This window comes from Argopecten irradians, chromosome 1 (genome assembly GCF_041381155.1).
Source record: "Argopecten irradians isolate NY chromosome 1, Ai_NY, whole genome shotgun sequence".
Taxonomy (NCBI): domain Eukaryota; kingdom Metazoa; phylum Mollusca; class Bivalvia; order Pectinida; family Pectinidae; genus Argopecten; species Argopecten irradians.
In genome coordinates, this window is record NC_091134.1 from 6,648,178 (window position 1) to 6,673,500 (window position 25,323).

General features: G+C 32.5%; 1 protein-coding gene across 1 annotated transcript; it reads right to left on the reverse strand.

The window, feature by feature from the left end:
• Positions 1-280: 280 nt before the first annotated feature.
• LOC138316299 (transmembrane protein 26-like) lies at positions 281-19,245 on the reverse strand. Its single transcript, XM_069257943.1, has 4 exons — positions 19,013-19,245; positions 18,440-18,605; positions 4,367-4,576; positions 281-3,139 (listed from the first exon to the last, which is right to left on the reverse strand). Exons 1-4 carry the CDS (start codon positions 19,210-19,212, stop codon positions 2,528-2,530), a joined length of 1,188 nt encoding a protein of 395 aa, XP_069114044.1. The 5' UTR covers positions 19,213-19,245; the 3' UTR covers positions 281-2,527.
• Between the last annotated feature and the right edge of the window lie 6,078 nt (positions 19,246-25,323).

Genomic DNA, 25,323 nt, shown 5'->3' on the forward strand with positions numbered 1-25,323 from the left:
GTTCTAGACACAAATTTCTTTATTACACTAGGAAGGGTCAGGGTTCGGCATACAAGACACCCGACTACTATGTGTAATGGCGGACAGTAAGCGAGTTTGAACAGCTAAATACATTTCACTACACTGGGCTTTTCTGGTATATCACAGTAAAACCATCTAATCTAATTTCTATAAAAATTGGTTTGTTTCCGATATATGTGCAAATTTTAATGTACTCTTAGACTGAATTGTTCCTTAAGCGAATGTAACTTCCTTTACGACAAATAAACCACTCATTCCATGCATCAACATGACTTTATTGTTGTACGCGGATGGCTGAGAATATACATATTAATGAACTAGAAAAAACGTGCGCAGATGTAATGGCAAGGCTAATTATGTTGTACAATATACTAACATGTAATTTCAACTCAAATGAGTGTACAAAAGAAACTAAACAAAACAGTAAAACATTAATATCCGAGATCGGACCTAATAAATGTGATTGAAGAAATGTAAACACAAATCTATTGGTTATCATAACATTGATATTGATTTGTAAATATTAGTAATTAATAAAAACAATCTCAGAATGAGTAAAACACAACACGATCATGACCCGATACTCCGATGTCGAAGATCGGTTTTTGAAAGTAAAACGAACTTAACAATAATGCATGTTACTTTGAACCCTTATGTTGCTATAGCGACCAGCGCTGCGACAACAGCTCAGTGATTCTATGTACTAAATATTTGTCAACAAATAGTGGTGACATCAGAAATCTAGCCAATTGATGTACTTACAACACTTATTAAATGAATATATACAATATACATGTGGATAATGACATCCTTTTGAATAATTATGACAAGTTAAGATAAAGATGGTTGCATAAGCCCTGCTCAACAATCGGCGTCCTGCAAAGGCCTAGCTGCTGATATGATGTACTTAAAACAAATCATCTTCACAGTACATGGAAACACGGATGTTGTGATAACTAACCGATCTGTCGTATCATCACTACAGATGTGTCCAGCCTACACCATGTAAACAACGTATTACAAATGGCGATGATTAAATTACCAAGAAAATATATACGGCATCACAAGAAAGGATTCTAGTACACGTTGTATTCAATTTTCAAGGCAACACAAATTATATCGAAATGCATTTTGAGAACGTCACATGACCACCCTACTCACATACTTCCCAGCAAGAATCGAATCTTCTATTGAACTTTGTACTTAATTTGTATGTGACTATAGCTAGTTCAAGGGACTTCCACATGTTGATTACAGAGGTCTGCGTATCATTGTATTATTGAATATCGAGTGGCAAACACTTTTTATGATGTTATTAATCAATGTAGAGTAATACATAATTACTGTTGTCAAATCAATCCATCCATTGACGGAAACTATTGATAATAAGCACTTTAATTACCAAATGATAAACACAAAATGGAATGTTTTTATCAAGATGAAGATGTGTTCCATCCAATAACAATATATTCTCCTTCAAACGTCAGAAAGACTTATCTCCCGTTTATGTATTTCGTATCTAATAAGAATATTACTGAAAGTTTCCTTTTATCGTATGGAATAATGTATTGGTTGAGTACTTTGATTACTCTCCCTTTGCATTATTAACCTGTGTGTAGCGAACTACATTTGTATTAATCGGAATTGTACATGATACTCAATGGTAACGGTGATTTGATACTTTTCAGGTTCCCAAAAAGACAAATTCAACACAATTCAACCTGTGTATGAAACATTTGCTCAACAAGACCACTCTCCTTTGTCCATGTGTGTTCTTTATAACAATTTTGTCCGTATTTGGTTTTATATTCGTGACATGTAGAAACCTCATACTAGTTATATTTATAGGTCCGTTGGAAGTCTCACCATCTAAAGAGAGGGATTCTAGGATTACTTAGACTGGAAGTGGTAAGGTATGGATAGCAATTAATAACATTATAATCGTATAATCGAAGCATCTATGGAGCAAAATGAATCCTTCGAGTATCGTAATCACAATTAGAGGACTTGAGAGCTTAAGTGATCTGAAATACTTGAGTATCCAAAGCGGTTTTTTCTGTAGAAACCAAAAGTAAGAATTAACCCAACTACTTTAAGAATGAAACTGTCCCCAAAATTCCATTTGAATGAAAAACTAGAAGTAAAGGCTGAACAATATTTTGTGATGTTTTTAGCATCGAAACTCGAAATAAATGAAGACATTGTACAGTATGAGATCATAATTCGCCATTTCGAATGCTGGGGTCTCTCTAGGTGCTATATTGCCAAAGCATCTTACTTTATTCACAGAAAGCTTTCGCAGTTGTAGCAATAACATTTGAGTCCATCCTTTAGAATTAAGTTCATTTCGCAAAATCCCAAGTTCCGTAATTATAGATGGGTGTGTAATATATTGCAGTATCAATATGAAACTTGAATATCAAACAACGTCTAGTATTTATTTTACAGGAAATTTAGAAATCAGAATAAACTGTTATGAGGTAACAACGAAACTAGGGCATCAAATTCACACTCTTCCATCCACTTGCTCAAAGTGATAATCTTTACCCCACTGATATTTTTCCTGACGAAGTTTGTACATTTTGGGTTTATTTTCATTGTGAATATTTCTGCGCGGCAATGTTTTCATCAGATATTGTTTGTCTTCTGGAAACTGGCCCCCACAATTCTGACGTAGATTGTGACTGACGCTGTGACTTCTCGGTAAAACCTGAGGTGCTCCGAACTCGTCCTGTGGATACTCTCGGTAGTCTATGGCATTCGGTTTGGGATTTTTCCGTTCAATGTACACTACGATCAGTCGATACAGAAGAAGGACGATGACGAGTGAGTTTTTAGAAGTGAAAAACATATTAGTGTAACTAAGAACTTTATACTTGAAAATCAATAGAAGTCGGAGGATTAGGAAGGGGAGATCCTGAAGTAAGATTGATATGAGGATTCCATAAACATCTGCAGCGCAACATCCGTGGCGCTGGCGTCGCCCATTCTCATTTCCGGTCACGAGACCAGATTGATCACGGCGAGCTTTGGCTGCAGTCAGCACTAACGTAAACTGGATGAGACTCAGTGACCACAGCCCAAGGATGATTATACACAACATCTTATTGTAACGAACCTGAAAAATAGTGAAACATAACAGTAAGACTTAAGATGGTAATCTCATAGAAAGAACGAACGTTAACTGTGACCATAACTATGTTTACAATAATTCAAAGCAGTCAAATGTTTTCTTAGTAGATCCTAGATTGAATCGAGGGAGAGCTATATTTTTCACTGGTAAAAGTTAACTACCATTCATTCACACAATGATTTTATGAGCAATAAACCTGTTGTACATATTTACAGTAAAATAGACCTGTATAGTTGCACTGAAGAGAATCGTATTTGCCATATTTCTCAAAAAAATATTTCAAAGCATGTAAGATATATAGAAGCAATCTCCATTTAATGCAAAAGATAAAGAGATATGTGCATGAGCGTTAAATGATCACAAAATGATGGAAAATAGTATCTATTGTCCGAAACTGTGATAAACGGCCTTGCGCCATGCTTACATGATTAAAGCTAACGATGAAAATAGAAAGCATGATATAACATATCACCAGAATCGTATTGCTTTAAAATACCAAAAGTTCCAAGACATGATTTACAGCGGGTGGATATTATATAGATTTATAGATACATCTAAAAATGGAATGAGAAAAAGAAAATTTGTTGTTTGTAAAACAAAACTACTCAACGCAAAAATTATCAGTTTCTCTGAAATGTAACTAGATGGAGACCTTTCTCACATGTTAGACAGGGAATGCCGACTGAAGAAATACCAATTTGGCAATAATTCAAAATCATTGGAAACTGGTGCTATGCTATTTTCAGTCTCAATCACGATCTGCGCAATACCAACATACATCGAAAGAGCAAAGCGCAAAGTCATAAAAATCATTAAAATGTCAGGTCTCGTCTAGAAATGGAAGAAATCTCGTCAATACGAGACCGTCCAGTGCGTCTTTAATCAACATGATGTAAATCGTTTCGTTTTTCTTTCAGAAAGGAAATTACATTGCAGTATTAGCTAAGTTATATTTTATGTTTAATCAATGCATGGTTCGGCTCTCCAAGTGATAGCACTGACGGCAATTCAGGAAAACATGTTTTGCGAAATGGATTAAATAATATGAATGATGATATCTTCCTGTCGAACAATTTTAACATGTCTACAAACACTACGTACTGGCGTAACGGATAAAAAGTCGACCGGAAATGAAAGATTGTTATTTACTACAGAATAGCACTCCGTTTGAATATCCTATGTCAATAAGATGCTTGATAATTACATTCTTACCTCTTCTTCTTTAAACGCTTCAAAGAACTCAACGATATCTGCAGCCGTACCGATATAAACTAGCAGCAGCTGAGATAGTTGGTCGTGAGTGAGCTTTCCCTTCGGAAGTATCCAGCGGCCCAGAATCAGGATAAGCAAGAGGATTTGTTCCAATGTTCGGATCCATTGATCAGGAGACAGCAAGATTGGGATCCGGATTTCAAATCTTACCTGAAATGACGTTAGATATGTCAAAAATTCAACGAAATGTGCTGTCAATTTGTACGCATCCAAGAATGCTTTACGGAATTCGTCTAGATCGATAAACCTCGAATGCTTTATTTGAGTGAGGTATGATGGAATCATGATTTACGATGAATCGTGCATTTAATTTGGCCAAAGTTACCATGTTGTAAAGCTTGTTTACAATTGTATTTAATAAATAAAACATCACGGTTTTTTCAGACCGTCGACTGTATTTGTTTGGCAAACATTTAGAAACGTGACAAAAGTTGGAAATCTATTTGTATTCTTATATCACCTATAAAAACAAGGTCACTTTGGTTTGATTTAGTTAGTTTATCGTCTTATTAACAGCCAGAGTTTTGGTAGAGGAAAGTCGGAATACCCGGAGAAAATCCCCCACCAGTGGTCAGTACTTCGCAACTGCCTCACATGGGATTCGAAGTCGCAACCCAGAGGTGGAGGACTTGATATAAACCATAGTTTATACAGGGTAACCATCTATACCATCACTGGTTATAAAGAACTTATCTCCTCAAATATTACAAAATTCTACACAAAACAAAAAATATCGTGATGCAGGTAACTTTAAGTTCGGGTTGCCTCCACAACCACAATGTAAATTTATATTATTTACATGTACGTTCAATTAAAATCAAATTTTGGTTCTATGACAAATAATGTGGTTCATGTGTGTGTGTGATAGCGTCCATATGTTCTGTCTGGAATCCATGATTGACTTTTCCACTGAATTATTACGACGGATACGTAAGGCGGTTAAATGATTAGCTATAGACAATCTTTAACATGAATGTTTGGTCGACAATATTGGGTTAGACGAGGCCGGCCCCATTTTGTGAGTGGTTGTAGGTGGTTCAAGGCTGTTGTGTCTTTATGTCTGCCATATACTGTGTGTCTAGGGTTTTTCTTACCAGCTGAGTTAAATTATAAATGATAAAATACGTCTAAATAATTTTCATCAAATCGTTTTAAACTTTGAATACCCATATTTGTTTAAAAAATGTCCGTTTGTTTTATACGACTAATAATTATTGTTCGTTCTGCTAAACGGGTGATTTTAATCTAGTTATAATAAACTATGTCAGCTTTTATTCATACAGGGAACGCCTGATTAAGTCCCAGTAAAACAGTATTGTCTGCCAAAATATTTCTTATCAATAATTACTAGATCGATAAACCCGTTATCTACGTGATAAATATCCGGATCGGTGATCAATTGATAAGCTATTCGATCTGAGTAGCGTGTCAAAGTCACAACATGTGTTAAAATGCCGTCTTATCATATCCTGATATCAAATGTATCATTTTAACAATAATTAACAAAGAATTTTAGTCTGAGTCAAATATATATCTACTGTTATTGTTCATCTTATATTTAGCCCCAGACAGCGAAGCGTCACTTACTGAAGTGTACTGTTAGCTGATCATGAATCGAAAGACAATTAATTGCTTGTTAGATTAAAAGTCATTGAAATAATTCATATGAAAAATAAATAATTAACAACTCATTTATTTTTATAGTTATATTATATTCTTAATTTAACAACAAGCTTCATCTTACTCCAAATGAATAGAAAGTAAAAAAAAGATAATTAGAAAACAATAAAGAAAAATAAAAATAAAGAGAAAGTTAGGTACATATGTGATAAATAGATTCGTTGGGCCTAAAGTAAAAACATAGAGTGTAAGGAATTATTTTTCTTAGTCTTATATCATTATAAAACCTGTATAAAAGGATAACGTTCAATGGGTAATTTAATTAATGGTATATGACACGATTCATTTACTGTGTTTATAGAAAACGGGGTCAAAGTTCACTACACCTGAATGCAAAGGTGATCATACCTGATTGGGGTCAAAGGTTAACTACATTTTGTCATATTTGATAAGTTTACGAGATTCTATCGAACCTATTCCTGCGCAAACATAACCCTGATTGGTCTAACTGATTTAATATAGGTTTACTTTGAATACGAACTGTCATAGTGAGATTAATATAACTGTAAATGGGAGAATTTAAATACGTCATTGTATGGAAAGCAGTTCACGAAACGTACTAAATCAATGGAATGGAAAGTGTCAATTAACTCATTAAAATTGAAATTATATGAATATTATAATTGCAAGAAAACACCCCCCCCCCCTTTTTTTACAGTATACAGAGCGTAGATGGTTTTTACTCATCAACACTGAATAAGCATTAATTAGACCGTCATCTCTCAGCACAATACATAAAATCTGGGTCATTTTGATATTTCTCGTTCCCTATCGAAAACAAAATTACATGATATACTAATGAAAATGAGAACAGAATTATTTTTAGCAAATAGGAAGGAATATCGGGAAAGTGTATTGATATTGGTAAGACATATCACACAGTATTCTCTTTAATAGTTCTGATAAAAGACTGACTTTAAAAGTTTTAATGAGTAGCACGTATTTACATAGTGATATTTGTACAAGTATGACCAATAGAATCGCTAGAAACCATCGAATTCTGAACAAGAAAAGTATACCACATTTCAAAATAAAATCAAAGCAACTCTGGCCGAAAATTGTTTTGTTTTGTTTAAATAAATCTATCAAATTAAATATTCTGGATTTTCTTTATTCACACTATTCGTTATTTTGTATTACTGTATATGTAGCAATGGAGTGCTGAGAAATTTCGCATGGAATCGATTTACAATTTATTTAATATAATAAACATGCAACGCAATAATGGTAAGCGATTGTCTCATTGTTGTAATCTATTGTCTACCTCATTGTTATGATATATTGTCTACCTCATTGATATAATCTATTATCTACCTCATTGTTGTAATCTATTGTCTACCTCATTGTTGTAATCTATTGTCTACCTCATTGTTATAATCTATTGTCTACCTCATTGATATAATCTATTGTCTACCTCATTGTTGTAATCTATTGTCTACCTCATTGTTATAATCTATTGTCTACCTCATTGTTATAATCTATCGTCTACCTCACTGTTGTAGTCTATTGTCTACCTCATTGTTATAATCTATTGTCTACCTCATTGTTATAATCTATTGTCTACCTCATTGTTGTAATCTATTGTCTACCTCATTGTTATAATCTATTGTCTACCTCACCTTTATAATCTATTGTCTACCTAATTGTTGTAATTTATTGTCTACCTCATTGTTGTAATCTATTGTCTACCTCATTGTTGTAATCTATTGTCTACCTCATTGTTATAATCTATTGTCTACCTCACCTTTATAATCTATTGTCTACCTCATTGTTATGATATATTGTCTACCTCATTGTTATAATCTATTATCTACCTCATTGTTGTAATCTATTGTCTACCTCATTGTTATAATTTATTGTCTACCTCATTGTTATGATATATTGTCTACCTCATTGTTATAATCTATTGTCTACCTCATTGTTATAATCTATTATCTACCTCATTGTTGTAATCTATTGTCTACCTAACTGTTGTAATTTATTGTCTACCTTATTGTTATAATCTATTGTCTACCTCACTGTTATAATCTATTGTCTACCTCATTGTTATAATCTATTGTCTACCTCATTGTTATAATCTATCGTCTACCTCACTGTTGTAGTCTATTGTCTACCTCATTGTTATAATCTATTGTCTACCTCATTGTTGTAATCTATTATCTACCTCATTGTTGTAATATATTGTCTACCTCATTGTTGTATTCTATTGTCTACCTCATTGTTATAATATATTGTCTACCTCATTGTTGTAATCTATTGTCTACCTCATTGTTGTAATCTATTGTCTACCTCATTGTTGTAATATATTGTCTACCTCATTGTTGTAATCTATTGTCTACCTCATTGTTGTAATCTATTGTCTACCTCATTGTTGTAATCTATTGTCTACCTCATTGTTGTAATCTATTGTCTACCTCATTGTTGTAATCTATTGTCTACCTCATTGTTATAATCTATTGTCTACCTCATTGTTGTAATCTATTGTCTACCTCAATTGTTATAATTATTGTCTACCTCATTGTTGTAATCTATTGTCTACCTCATTGTTGTAATCTATTGTCTACCTCATTGTTATAATCTATTGTCTACCTCATTGTTGTAATCTATTGTCTACCTCATTGTTGTAATCTATTGTCTACCTCATTGTTGTAATCTATTGTCTACCTCATTGTTGTAATATATTGTCTACCTCATTGTTGTAATCTATTGTCTACATCATTGTTCTAATCTTTTGTCTACCTCATTGTTGTAATCTATTGTCTACCTCATTGTTGTAATCTATTGTCTACCTCATTGTTATAATCTATTGTCTACCTCACTGTTGTAATCTATTGTCTACCTCATTGTTGTAATCTATTGTCTACCTAATTGTTGTAATTTATTGTCTACCTTATTGTTGTAATCTAATGTATACCTCATTGTTATAATCTATTGTCTACCTCATTGTTATAATCTATTGTCTACCTCATTGTTGTAATCTATTGTCTACCTCACTGTTATAATCTATTGTCTACCTCACTGTTGTAATCTATTGTCTACCTCATTGTTATAATCTATTGTCTACCTCACTGTTGTAATCTATTGTCTACATCATTGTTGTAATATATTGTCTACCTCACTGTTGTAATCTATTGTCTACCTCATTGTTATAATCTTTTGTCTACCTCATTGTTGTAATATATTGTCTACCTCATTGTTGTAATCTATTGTCTACCTCATTGTTGTAATATATTGTCTTCCTCATTGTTGTAATCTATTGTCTACCTCATTGTTATAATATATTGTCTACCTCATTGTTGTAATCTCTTGTCTACTTCATTGTTATAATATATCGTCTACCTCATTGTTGTAATCTATTGTCTTCCTCATTGTTGTAATCTATTGTCTACATCATTGTTGTAATAAATTGTCTACCTCATTGTTTTAATTTATTATCTACCTCGTTGTTATAATATATTATCTACCTCGTTGTTATAATATATTGTCTACCTCATTGTTGTAATATATTGTCTACCTCATTGTTGTAATCTATTGTCTTCCTCATTGTTGTAATATATTGTCTACCTCATTGTTGTAATATATTGTCTACCTCATTGTTGTAATATATTGTCTACCTCATTGTTGTAATCTATTGTCTTCCTCATTGTTGTAATATAATGTCTTCCTCATTGTTGTAATATATTGTCTACCTCATTGTTGTAATCTATTGTCTACCTCACTGTTATAATCTATTGTCTACCTCATTGTTGTAATCTATTGTCTACCTCAATGTTATAATATATTGTCTTCCTCATTGTTATAATATATTGTCTACCTCGTTGTTATAATATATTGTCTACCTCATTGTTATAATCTATTGTCTACCTCATTGTTGTAATCTATTGTCTACCTCATTGTTATAATCTATTGTCTACCTCATTGTTATAATCTATTGTCTTCCTCATTGTTGTGATCTATTGTCTACCTCATTATTATAATCTATCGTCATTGTTGTAATACATTGTCTACCTCACTGTTGTAATCTATTGTCTACCTCATTGTTGTAATATATTGTCTACCTCATTGTTAAAATCTATTGTCTTCCTCATTGTTGTAATCTATTGTCTACCTCATTGTTATAATCTATCGTCTACCTCATTGTTGTAATCTATTGTCTACCTCATTGTTGTAATATATTGTCTACCTCATTGTTGTAATCAATTGTCTACCTCATTGTTATAATCTATTGTCTTCCTCATTGTTGTAATCTATTGTCTACCTCATTGTTATAATCTATCGTCTACCTCACTGTTATAATCAATTGTCTACCTCATTATTGTAATATATTGTCTACCTCATTGTTATAATCTATTGTCTACCTCATTGTTGTAATCTATTGTCTACCTCATTGTTGTAATTTATTCTATTGTCTACCTCATTGTTATAATCTATTGTCTACCTCACTGTTGTAATCTATTGTCTACCTCATTGTTGTAATCTATTGTCTACCTCATTGTTAAAATCTATTGTCTTCCTCATTGTTGTAATCTATTGTCTACCTCATTGTTATAATCTATCGTCTACCTCATTGTTGTAAACTATTGTCTACCTCATTGTTGTAATATATTGTCTACCTCATTGTTATAATCTATTGTCTGCCTCATTGTTGTAATCTATCGTCTACCTCATTGTTATAATCTATTGTCTTCCTCATTGTTGTGATCTATTGTCTACCTCATTATTATAATCTATCGTCATTGTTGTAATACATTGTCTACCTCACTGTTGTAATCTATTGTCTACCTCATTGTTGTAATCTATTGTCTACCTCATTGTTAAAATCTATTGTCTTCCTCATTGTTGTAATCTATTGTCTACCTCATTGTTATAATCTATTGTCTACCTCATTGTTGTAATCTATTGTCTACCTCTTTGTTAAAATCTATTGTCTTCCTCATTGTTGTAATATATTGTCTACCTCATTGTTATAATCTATCGTCTACCTCATTGTTGTAATCTATTGTCTACCTCATTGTTGTAATCTATTGTCTACCTCATTGATGTAATCTATTGTCTACCTCATTGTTATAATCTATTGTCTTCCTCATTGTTGTGATCTATTGTCTACCTCATTATTATAATCTATCGTCATTGTTGTAATACATTGTCTACCTCACTGTTGTAATCTATTGTCTACCTCATTGTTGTAATCTATTGTCTACCTCATTGTTAAAATCTAATGTCTTCCTCATTGTTGTAATCTATTGTCTACCTCATTGTTATAATCTATCGTCTACCTCATTGTTGTAATCTATTGTCTTCCTCATTGTTGTAATCTATTGTCTACCTCATTGTTATAATCTATCGTCTACCTCACTGTTATAATCCATTGTCTACCTCGTTGTTATAATCTATTGTCTACCTCGTTTTTATAATCTATTGTCTACCTCATTGTTATAATCTATTATCTACCTCATTTTTGTAATCTATTTTCTACCTCATTGTTGTAATAAATTGTCTACCTCGTTGTTATAATCTATTGTCTACCTCATCGTTTTAATCTATTATCTACCTCGTTGTTATAATATATTGTCTACCTTGTTGTAAATTATTGTCTACCTCATTGTTGTAATCTATTGTCTACCTCACTATTATAATCCATTGTCTACCTCGTTGTTGTAATCTATTGTCTACCTCGTTGTTGTTATATATTGTCTACCTCATTGTTATAATCCATTGTCTACCTCGTTGTTGTAAACTATTGTCTACCTCATTGTTGTAATATATTGTCTACCTCATTGTTTTAATCTATTGTCTACCTCATTGTTGTAATATATTGTCTACTTCATTGTTGTTATATATTGTCTACCTCATTGTTATAATCCAATGTCTACCTCGTTGTTGTAATCTATTGTCTACCTCATTGTTGTAATATATTGTCTACCTCATTGTTTTAATCTATTGTCTACCTCATTGTCTATTGTCTACCTCATTGTTGTATTACATTGTCTACTTCATTGTTGTAATCTATTGTCTACTTTATTAATGTAATCTATTGTCTACCTCATTGTTGTAATCTATTGTCTACCTCATTATTGTAATCTATTGTCTACCTCATTGTTGTAAAAAATTGTCTACCTCATTGTTGTAATCTATTGTCTACCTCACTGTTATAATCCATTGTCTACCTCACTGTTATAATCCATTTTCTACCTCATTGTTGTAATCTATTGTCTATATCATTATTGTTATCTATTGTCTACCTCATTGTTGTAATCTATTGTCTACCTCATTGTTATAATCTATTGTCTACCTCATTGTTATAATCTATTGTCTTCCTCATTGTTGTAATCTAATGTCTACCTCATTGTTGTAATATATTGTCTACTTCATTGTTGTAATACATTGTCTACCTTATTGTTATAATCTATTGTCTACCTCATTGATGTAATACATTGTCTACCTCATTGTTGTAATCTATTGTCTACCTCATTGTTGTAATTTATTCTATTGTCTACCTCATTGTTATAATCTATTGTCTACCTCACTGTTGTAATCTATTGTCTACCTCATTGTTGTAATCTATTGTCTACCTCATTGTTAAAATCTATTGTCTTCCTCATTGTTGTAATCTATTGTCTACCTCATTGTTATAATCTATCGTCTACCTCATTGTTGTAATCTATTGTCTACCTCATTGTTGTAATCTATTGTCTGCCTCATTGTTGTAATCTATCGTCTACCTCATTGTTATAATCTATTGTCTTCCTCATTGTTGTGATCTATTGTCTACCTCATTATTATAATCTATCGTCATTGTTGTAATACATTGTCTACCTCACTGTTGTAATCTATTGTCTACCTCATTGTTGTAATCTATTGTCTACCTCATTGTTAAAATCTATTGTCTTCCTCATTGTTGTAATCTATTGTCTACCTCATTGTTGTAATCTATTGTCTACCTCATTGTTATAATCTATTGTCTACCTCATTGTTATAATCTATTGTCTACCTCATTGTTGTAATCTATTGTCTACCTCTTTGTTGTAATCTATTGTCTACCTCATTATTATAATCTATTGTCTACCTCATTGTTATATTGTTGTAATATATTGTCTACCTCATTGTTATAATTTATTGTCTACCTCATTGTTATAATCTATTGTTTACCTCGTTGTTATAATCTATTGTCTACCTCGTTGTTATAATCTATTGTCTACCTCATTTTTGTAATCTATTTTCTACCTCATTGTTGTAATAAATTGTCTACCTCATCGTTTTAATCTATTATCTACCTCGTTGTTATAATATATTGTCTACCTTGTTGTTGTAAATTATTGTCTACCTCATTGTTGTAATCTATTGTCTACCTCACTATTATAATCCATTGTCTACCTCGTTGTTGTAATCTATTGTCTACCTCGTTGTTGTTATATATTGTCTACCTCATTGTTATAATCCATTGTCTACCTCGTTGTTGTAAACTATTGTCTACCTCATTGTTATAATCTATTGTCTACCTCGTTGTTGTAAACTATTGTCTACCTCATTGTTGTAATATATTGTCTACCTCATTGTTTTAATCTATTGTCTACCTCATTGTTGTAATATATTGTCTACTTCATTGTTGATATATATTGTCTACCTCATTGTTATAATCCAATGTCTACCTCGTTGTTGTAATCTATTGTCTAAGTCATTGTTGTTATATATTGTCTACCTCATTGTTTTAATCTATTGTCTACCTCATTGTTGTATTACATTGTCTACTTCATTGTTGTAATCTATTGTCTACTTTATTAATGTAATCTATTGTCTACCTCATTGTTGTAATCTATTGTCTACCTCATTATTGTAATCTATTGTCTACCTCATTGTTGTAAAAAATTGTCTACCTCATTGTTGTAATCTATTGTCTACCTCACTGTTATAATCCATTGTCTACCTCACTGTTATAATCCATTTTCTACCTCATTGTTGTAATCTATTGTCTATATCATTATTGTTATCTATTGTCTACCTCATTGTTGTAATCTATTGTCTACCTCATTGTTATAATCTATTGTCTACCTCATTGTTATAATCTATTGTCTTCCTCATTGTTGTAATCTAATGTCTACCTCATTGTTGTAATATATTGTCTACTTCATTGTTGTAATACATTGTCTACCTTATTGTTATAATCTATTGTCTACCTCATTGCTGTAATACATTGTCTACCTCATTGTTGTAATCTATTGTCTACCTCATTGTTGTAATTTATTCTATTGTCTACCTCATTGTTATAATCTATTGTCTACCTCATTGTTGTAATCTATTGTCTACCTCATTGTTGTAATATATTGTCTACCTCATTGTTGTAATATATTGTCTACCTCATTGTTATAATCTATTGTCTACCTCATTGTTGTATTACATTGTCTACTTCATTGTTGTAATCTATTGTCTACTTTATTAATGTAATCTATTGTCTACCTCATTGTTGTAATCTATTGTCTACCTCATTATTGTAATCTATTGTCTACCTCATTGTTGTAATAAATTGTCTACTTCATTGTTGTAATCTATTGTCTACCTCACTGTTATAATCCATTGTCTACCTCACTGTTATAATCCATTGTCTACCTCACTGTTATAATCCATTGTCTACCTCATTGTTGTAATCTATTGTCTATATCATTATTGTTATTTATTGTCTACCTCATTGTTGTAATCTATTGTCTACCTCATTGTTATAATCTATTGTCTACCTATTCATTGTTATAATCTATTGTCTACCTCATTGTTGAAATCTATTGTCTACCTAATTGTTGTAATCTAATGTCTACCTCATTGTTGTAATACATTGTCTACCTCATTGTTATAATCTATTGTCTACCTCATTGCTGTAATACATTGTCTACCTCATTGTTGTAATCTATTGTCTACCTCATTGTTGTAATTTATTCTATTGTCTACCTAATTGTTATAATCTATTGTCTACCTCATTGTTTTAATCTATTGTCTACCTCATTGTTGTAATCTATTGTCTACCTCATTGTTGTAATCTATTGTCTACCTCATTGTTGTAATTATTGTCTACCTCATTGTTGTAATATATTGTCTACTTCATTGTTGTAATCTATTGTCTACCTCACTGTTATAATCTATTGTCTACCTCATTGTTATAATCTATTGTCTTCCTCATTGTTGTAATATATTGTCTACTTCATTGTTTATAATCTATTGTCTACCTCTCTGTTATAATCTATTGTCTACCTCATTGTTGTAATATATTGTCTACCTCATTGTTGTAATCTATTGTCTACCTCATTGTTGTAATATATTGTCTACCTCATTGTTATAATCTATTGTCTACCTCACTGTTATAATCTATTGTCTACCTCATTGTTGTAATCTATTGTCTACCTCATTGTTGTAGTTTATTGTCTTCCTCATTGTTATAATATATTGTCTACCTCATTGTTATAATCTATTGTCTACCTCATTGTTATAATCTATTGTCTACCTCATTGTTATAATCTATTGTCTACCTCACTGTTATAATCTATTGTCTACCTCATTGTTGTAATCTATTGTCTACCTCATTGTTGTAATCTATTGTCTACCTCATTGTTATAATCTATTGTCTACCTACCTCACTGTTATAATCTATTGTCTACCTCATTGTTGTAATCTATTGTCTACCTTATTGTTGTAATCTATTGTCTACCTCATTGTTATAATCTATTGTCTACCTCATTGTTATAATCTATTGTCTACCTCATTGTTATAATCTATTGTCTACCTCACTGTTATAATCTATTGTCTACCTCATTGTTGTAATCTATTGTCTACCTCATTGTTGTAGTTTATTGTCTTCCTCATTGTTATAATATATTGTCTACCTCATTGTTGTATTACATTGTCTACCTCTATTGTTATAATCTATTGTCTACCTCATTGTTGTAATCTATTGTCTACCTCATTGTTGTAATCTATTGTCTACCTCATTGTTATAAACTATTGTCTACCTCACCTTTATAATCTCTTGTCTACCTCATTGTTGTAATCTATTGTCTACCTCATTGTTATAATCTATTGTCTACCTCACTGTTATAATCTATTGTCTACCTCATTGTTGTAATCTATTGTCTACCTCATTGTTGTAATCTATTATCTACCTCATTGTTGTAATCTATTGTCTACCTCATTGTTGTAATATATTGTCTACCTCATTGTTATAATCTATTGTCTACCTCACTGTTATAATCTATTGTCTACCTCATTGTTGTAATCTATTGTCTACCTCATTGTTGTAATCTATTGTCTACCTCATTGTTATAATCTATTGTCTACCTCATTGTTGTAATCTATTGTCTACCTCATTGTTGTAATCTATTGTCTACCTCATTGTTATAATATATTGTCTACCTCACTGTTGTAATCTATTGTCTACCTCGATGTTATAATATATTGTCTACCTCATTGTTTTAATCTATTGTCTACCTCATTGTTATAATCTATCGTCTACCTCATTGTTGTAATCTATTGTCTACCTCGTTGTTATATTCTATCTTTTATCTTATTGTTGTAATCTATTGTCTACCTCATTGTTGTAATCTATTGTCTACCTTATTGTTGTAATCCATTGTCTACCTCATTGTTGTAATCTATTGTCTACCTCACTGTTATAATCCATTGTCTTCCTCGTTGTTATAATCTATTGTCTACCTCATTGTTGTTATCTATTGTCTACCTTATTGTTGTAACTTATTGTCTACCTCGTTGTTGTTATCTATTGTCTACCTCATTGTTGTAATATATTGTCTACCTCATTGTTGTAATCTATTGTCTACCTCATTGTTATTATCTATTGTCTACCTCATTTGTTGTAATTTATTGTCTACCTCGTTGTTATAATCTATTGTCTACCTCACTGTTATAATATATTGTCTACCTCATTGTTGTAATATATTGTCTACCTCATTGTTGTAATATATTGTCTACCTCATTGTTGTAATCTATTGTCTACCTCATTGTTGTAATCTATTGTCTACCTCATTGTTGTAATCGATTGTCTACCTCATTGTTGTAATCTATTGTCTTCCTCATTGTTATAATCTATCGTCTACCTCATTGTTGTAATCTATTGTCTATCTCATTGTTATAATCTATTGTCTTCCTCATTGTTATAATCTATTGTCTACCTCATTGTTATAATCTATTGTCTATCTCATTGTTATAATCTATTGTCTACCTCACTGTTATAATCTATTGTCTACCTCATTGTTGTAATCTATTGTCTACCTCATTGTTATAATCTATTGTCTACCTCACTGTTATAATATATTGTCTACCTCATTGTTATAATCTATTGTCTACCTCATTGTTATAATCTATCGTCTACCTCATTGTTGTAATCTATTGTCTACCTCATTGTTATAATCTATTGTCTTCCTCATTGTTATAATCTATTGTCTACCTCATTGTTATAATCTATTGTCTATCTCATTGTTATAATCTATTGTCTACCTCACTGTTATAATCTATTGTCTACCTCATTGTTGTAATCTATTGTCTACCTCATTGTTATAATCTATTGTCTACCTCACTGTTATAATGTATTGTCTACCTCATTGTTATAATCGATTGTCTACCTCACTGTTATAATCTATTGTCTACCTCATTGTTGTAATAAATTGTCTACCTCATTGTTATAATCTATTGTCTACCTCATTGTTGTAATCTATTGTCTACCTCGTTGTTGTAATCTATTATCTACCTCATTGTTGTAATACATTGTCTACCTCATTGTTATAATCTATTGTCTACCTCATTGTTATAATCTATTGTCTACCTCATTGTTGTAATCTATTGTCTACCTCATTTTTGTAATCTATTGTCTACCTCATTGTTGTAATCTATTGTCTACCTCATTGTTGTAATCTATTGTCTTCCTCATTGTTATAATCTATTGTCTACCTCATTTTTGTAATCTATTGTCTACCTCATTGTTGTAATCTATTGTCTACCTCATTGTTGTAATCTATTGTCTACCTCATTGTTGTAATCTATTGTCTACCTCATTGTTATAATCTATTGTCTACCTCATTGTTGTAATCTATTGTCTACCTCATTGTTATAATCTATTGTCTACCTCACCTTTATAATCTATTGTCTTCCTCATTGTTATAATCTATTGTCTTCCTCATTGTTATAATCTATTGTCTACCTCATTGTTATAATCTATTGTCTACCTTATTGTTATAATCTATTGTCTACCTCATTGTTATAATATATTGTATACTTCATTGTTGTAATCTATTGTCTACCTCATTGTTATAATTTATTGTCTTCACTAGAAATACTTACCCCCAGTACGTTGCCCAGCTCAGCACTGAGGTCTTCCAGTGAATCGTTCAGTGGGTGACCACGGCTGTTGTTGGTAGTGGATATCCTTTTCTCCATCTCGTGTAGTTCCAGAAACCATATAGATGGTACCGTACTGACGAGATAGATAAACACACTAGGACAGAACCTGCGTGTGAACAAACAATCAAATAATGTTGATGTTTAAAAAATATAGCAGAATCTGGTATACACATTTAGACAGAACCGGTGTAGAAAAATGTTATGTTAGTGGTTTCAGAAATAAAAATGCATAGATCGGCATCACACTAAAGATAAGATGTGTTAGCACACATAAAAAATGTACCGGTATGTGTTAGTTAAAGGTGTACCATTAAAGATTTCGTTGAATCAGCTTCATCAACAATTTGTGCCTTTGTTAAAAAATTGTAATCAGTCTAGGTTCATATCACACAATGTAAAATGTGCAGGTATTCAGAATAATTAGCTTTTATTTATTATTCAACATCTGAACTTTTAATAGATAAAAAACGCGAATGTATGAACCTTGTAATAATAAATAAAAATATTACAAACCATTTCCACTCCTTTCCGCGGTTTTTAACCAATGTAACAGACGTCTCCATGAGTAGAAAAGCCATGGCCAAACCCAAATACCAGAATCTGGTGTCGTGAGTGACGTAATACAACCGCCATATTGACACGAGACCGTGGCACGTGAAGAGCAGACGGACAGAAATGGCGCGAACAATGGTTACTGTACTGAATGATACCATCTCAGCCTGGTTAGTCTAATTGTTCCTCGTTTTCATCATCTGGGGATGAAATAAAACATCACACATGTAGTGAGTGAGGAATCTATTTAGTTAATTTCACAAACAATTAAAAATGCAAAGCGTATTGGTAGTTATAATTTATGATTCTTGCTCTCGTCTTTTTAACATTTTTTTCCTTCCCTTTTTTCCTCAATCAGATTGATATATACGACAAAGGCGCACCCAAATTGTATGCATTATTATTCTTATAATTCGTACTACCCAATTACAAAAAATGCTACTCTGATGGCCTGAAGGATATCTTGTGTTCAACCAAATTTAATTTTGAATAAATTCTTTTTATTATCTAAATACACGTTAAAAGTGTAATTTGGGGTGACATAAGAATACTACGCAGTCATAATGTGTATGAAATATTTCTAGGAGGCTCCGAGGTAAGGATTAGTAAACCCCTTTATGAACCCCTTAAGGTATACTAAATATGCACGGATGTGCTAATGTGAGTTTATATTCAGATCTCAGGAATTTCTGTGGAAAACATGTGGGATCGATATTCTTAAGCTTTGAAGTTTGTTTCCGAAAAACATATTAAGACTTCGCTCCATCATTCTTTGCTGTGTGGTATGTAACGGCCTCAACACTACATAGCCAGTATAAAGTGTACATGGGTCTTTTACATTTAAACATTTTTTGTTCAAAAAGAAGAACATTAAAAAAGACCCAATAGTCTTTATAAGTTCTCTTCTGTGTCTTTTCATCAACTAAATATATCGCAGTAGAAATTTAAAGCAACTAACAATTAAATTTGTTATATGAATGTAAGTTTGCAGTTTCCTGTTCAATGATCTAGACCGCTCAGACAGGTTTTGACAAAATGCAATAGCAACTCAAACCGATGAACACCTGTTCAGAGGTTAACATTGCAAATAAGGGAACCTGGCAATAATAAATAGACACAGTGAATTCCCTGTCGCTTCTGCATTTTTGATCAATCAAAATAGGGCATTTTCGATAAAAGGGCAATGACCACCAGATGGCAGTGCGGTAGTTAAACATTTTTTTATATTACGTGCATGATATCCCTGTGAAGAACCATAGCACTTAAAGTACCAAGAATATGCCGAGGAAGAATTTTAGTAAAGTCCTTGTTTTACTTATTGTGCTGTCCTTGGTTCAAATTTGTTTCATACATCGTGTCATATAACAAAACATTTATTGACTGTGTATTTGTTAATATTAGGAATTGTTAAATCTGAGAAATATCACGGTACATAATTAGAACCATACATGTACACGTATATAACAACAGAAAAGAAAACAAGTATGACAGTTGAAAAATAAGAATTAAAGTATCATCAGAAGAGTTAAGAGAAAGCAATAAAATAATTAGTTAAAACTGTTCACAATAGTGAAAGGACCAGGACACACACACAGATAGATTTCAAAGGAGAGAGAGTGTTGGAGTAATGATGGACGACACACAGAGGACAATGGTGTTTGGAAGCATGGCCAATTTAGTTAAAGCCATTGATGGTTTCAACTACGGTCCAGAGACAGCATATAGTCACCAAAGACTTCAAAAGGATAGATGTAGACCCGCCTCCAGATAGATAAACTAGCCAATAGAAATAGTAGATTTTGTCAGAGTAAAAGTAGAAGTTTAGTCATGTAGCTTATAAGGGATAGGAGAGAAATAAAAGAGATAGAATTGAAGTGAGAGACATAGGTTGAAGGTTAAGATTGAGAAGTTGTGGTCAGAATTGGACAGAGAATTATAGGGTGTCCAGAGTTTGAACTAAAGGAATTACAATACTAAGTAAGAGAGAGAAAGACTGAAGACAGATGTTTCCATGGAACAATATGTGTAAGGATACTGTATATACATATTAGTTATCATAATAAAAGGGAGTGGAACCAACAAAGTGTTGAGTGTGTATCTCACAATGAAATAAAGACAGCAACAAACGACACCCCAAAGCAAATGGTGATACAAGTAACAAACAAGTTAACACACTTAGAATAGGATTTTTGTTTAGTGTGCCTCTATCACAATGTGTTGGTAATATATTTCTTGTTAAAATGACAGGTTTACCGGGCTCTTAATTAACTATTATTGAAGATTAATCGTCGAATCATTTCCATTTTATCACTGCTATCTAATCAAATACGTGTTCTTTCAAGTAAAAAGTAGGTCATTGTGTTATCTACTCCATGTAGAATATCATGTGTGTCTTTAGAACGGTTTATAGAGATAACAGGTGGTTTGTATAACTAACAGATGGATTTAGATGTTTTTACTTATTTGGGATTCATGTACTTGAATTCTATTTAATAAAATATGCAATCGATTAAATATCTCCATTATTGATTTGGGTGAATTTAAAAGATTACATGATGTTAGCAACATGTCATACAAAGACGCCAAGTCTTAGCGCCTCCTATTGTTCAAAAAATCAGATGACGCAGTGATGACGTAGTAATTACATGTACTGAGATTTACAGGTAAAAGCTAATCTACCGCACTCAGCTCTATACCGTATAGTAGAGATAACATATAAATATATATATATATATATGCATCAGGAAAACTTAAAGCAGGTTACGAAGCAGACAGTTACAGGCAAGTACACTTCGACTTGAAACACTGTTCATTCTATCCGTCGATTTGTTTGTTTGAGTTTTACGGCCCATCGACAACTAAGGTCATTTAGGGCCAAACTACCATAATCAATTAAGCTGGATTTATGTTGATTCAATACCCCTACGTAATCAATTAGACAATCTCTTTGTAAGAAATGTACTTTTGACTTTGTTGTTTTATTTTCAATACGAAGCATTAAACCTAATGTATGTCTGTTACGATGTTGATTTAACTATTATTTTTCATTTCCCTTAGGCCTCATCAACGTCTTAGAGAACTATTAGAATGATCAAAGCTCCGTAGTACAATTTACAGGAATCCAATGCTTATACAAATATTAATTCGCCTAATGCTAGCGGAAACTACTCATTAATTAAAATACAATTAAACAGGTATTTTAGTCAAGAAAGGCTTGTTAGGATTGCAATGTAAGGCATATTTGTAATGCAGGAATACGAAGACATTTTATCAAGAAGAAGCTGTCCAGGCTTTAGCAAATTTGTTCACATCTATCTTGATGGAACATCGAATTTCTGATATTTGATTATATGGGAATCTTGTCTTTGATATACATTGTAATAGTTAGCCGTAAAACTGCCGGTCCTTTCGATGCATCCTCAAGCTACTGACCTATTTTTTCTTCTTAAATGATTTAGAAGAATGTTTGTTTTCTGGAGTTGAACATTCTTCCTGAACATTCAATGAAGTTTTATTAACGATAACTATAAACTGATATACATGTAAAACGTAAACAAAGCAGTCATATACTGATCAATCTATTACGTTATATATTGCTCAGCTTGTACAATATAATAATAAAATAAGCGCGAAATAGGATACACATACACGCAATGCTTTGCAATATCGTATCAGAAACAGTCGGTTGACAAGAAAAGCATAATCAAATGTTCCTCTATCGGATTAAATACTAAACATCATTTTGACAACAGATTTGTCTAAATTGAATTTTCTGTCAGACAGTCGTGTTGATATTGGACTAAATTCAGCTATCATGGGTTGTGATTCATGGTCCACAGATTATGTAATCTGAAATATAACATCGGAGCACACTCTCATCATAAACCAATAAGCGGTGTTGGAGAGTACACTAAGAGTTTAAAGTGAATAGTCGGGCAAAGAAAACCAGTCTAAATGCGTTCATTGGCCTTCCAAAAGTTCTCACATATTAATACGACTGTCAAGTTCTGCTTAGTTTCCCAGTTCTGACCATTAAAGTAAAGAAAAGTTGAAAGCATTGAAAGCGAGGCTGTGTGGAAATGTAACCACGAACATAGTGTGCCGGGAGGACGTTTTAGAATTCCCATACTTTAAATTAATTTCTTCGTACGCAGACAGATTTTGACGAGAGATTTTTATTTTTCCATTTCATAAGAAATTATACTGGATACATTCACACCATTTTTACCGACTTTAGCCATCCTTGCCCGACTGTTCACTTTAATGTTATATCTTCATTACATAAAACGTTAATAATGCGTTCATGTACAACCTGGATATGCAACGTGTGTATCAACACTGGCTTTTAAAGGTATCAGTCTTAGGGGTCCATTACCTAAATATAGATTAAACCCGAAAATTTATCAATCAATCAATCATCAGTAATGCTAAGCAGGGGGTCGAACGTGTCTTGGTATGGGAAGGTGTAATTTAGTATACGAAGCAAATATGGCGTCGAAATCTCCGCTTCGAATGTCAACAGTGACTGGGAAATCACTCATGCCTCAGCCAAACAAAGTCCTGTACTGTGCCCAGGTGCTGTTTTTTGCGTGAAAATCGCGTGGTTTTTCTTCAATAGATTTTTATTTAAGTAAGGACAGTAATGTTCTCTTGCATTTTTTAGAAACTGGAAATCATTTTTTCACCGAAACGCAGCATCTATAGGAGGTTTGCATGAAGCATAGAAGAGGCATGAGTGATTTCCTAGTCACTGTTGACACTCGAAGCGGAGCTTTCGACGCCATATTTGCTTCGCATACCAAGACACGTTCGACCCCCTGCTAAGTGTAAAATGGGCTAGTTATACTGTACCCTAGGTAATTGGCATTGTCATAGCCCGGAAACTGTAGTCCGCAAGAACCGCATCTTTTTTATTTGACAGAATTTTGAAAATAGGAGTCGTACCATAGATGAAATTGGAATAAAAATAATTAAAGATAACTCATTTTTCATATTTTCTTTATGGCAACTGGCTACAAATAGAGATAATTATTTTTTGAAAATCACAAAACCTCTTTGATGTATGTTGAAACGAGACTTCAACGAGACTGAAACCTCACCAGAGCAGATTCTTAACTACATTGTAGATTCAGATAAAACATTGAGGGGAGGGTTAATTTTTTTATATAGGAGGGTTAACGTTTAAAAGACATTTGCTTATAGTGTGTAGTTCAATAACTTTGATAGTGTGATATTTAGAGATGATCGAGGATGGGTTAGGTGTAGTTTATCAGAACTGTTAATTAATCCCGGTCTGTTTCAGACCTACTGTTCACCGGCACCTAAAGCCTCATACGTTTCTCAGTGCTGGGCTGAACCTGCACTGATCAAAGACAAAATTCAGATTGAAGCTAATAAAACAGTGTTATATATATATGTGTTACATCATAAAGAACATAATTTGGCAATATATTACCGACAACTAGCACCACGTTACAGTTATATGTGAAACCTGTTTATATTCACAATAACTCAAGAACGTAGCTCGCACAACCAACAGCTATAATGCTAAAAACGCAAACAAGTGATTTCTGCTTTTTGTTGAAAGTATTTTATAGCTCTAAATAGGATAATATGGGGCTACCTTATTGAGAGAGTTTGTTTTAAATGTTGTAAGAATATCCGCCTGTACAACATAAACTTCACATTGACGTGTGATTCGCCAAAGTGTAGTGACGTCATAGGAGGTTATGGGAGAGCTGAAATTTCTAGCTTATCAATACATAAATGTAAAATTACGTGTAATAAATTGCTATATCAATGTGCTATAAATGTAGCACATTTACACATGCTTTCCATAACAGATACCCCCTCCTCTTATCTCTGACACAATGGATGAGAGGGATTCTCGGAAATGATAGCCCGAAGACTGCAGGCTTGTTTAATGCATATACTACCAAATTGTAGGTGCACGTCGCAAATGTAAACTATAGTAAACAGAGAAGCAACAATTACCTTGATAAATAATGTTTCTACTCATAGTCATCCATTTTATCACGCATGCACGTTCTATTGTGTCAACACAGTAGTTTCTTTTCCGCTACTATAAATTTCCCACCACGTTGTCGCCATTTTATCATAATATGCAAATCGTCTCAAATCTCGATGGATTGCTATGGGTAGATACATTATTTATTTGTTGAAAAAAAACCAAGGTAAGGGATTGTGTAACTATTTTTTGTGTTTCTGGAGACTGTGAAATGATTTGTTTGTGATTCGGGAGACTGTGCAAT

Coding starts and splice junctions, on each gene's coding strand:
- LOC138316299 (XM_069257943.1), bottom strand. CDS start 19,212: ATGGTATCATTCAGTACAGTAACCATTGTTCGCGCCATTTCTGTCCGT. Junction 18,606..19,012: donor CGCGGAAAGGAGTGGAAATG/GTTTGTAATATT, acceptor GTTCACACGCAG/GTTCTGTCCTAGTGTGTTTA. Junction 4,577..18,439: donor AGCTGGGCAACGTACTGGGG/GTAAGTATTTCT, acceptor ACGTCATTTCAG/GTAAGATTTGAAATCCGGAT.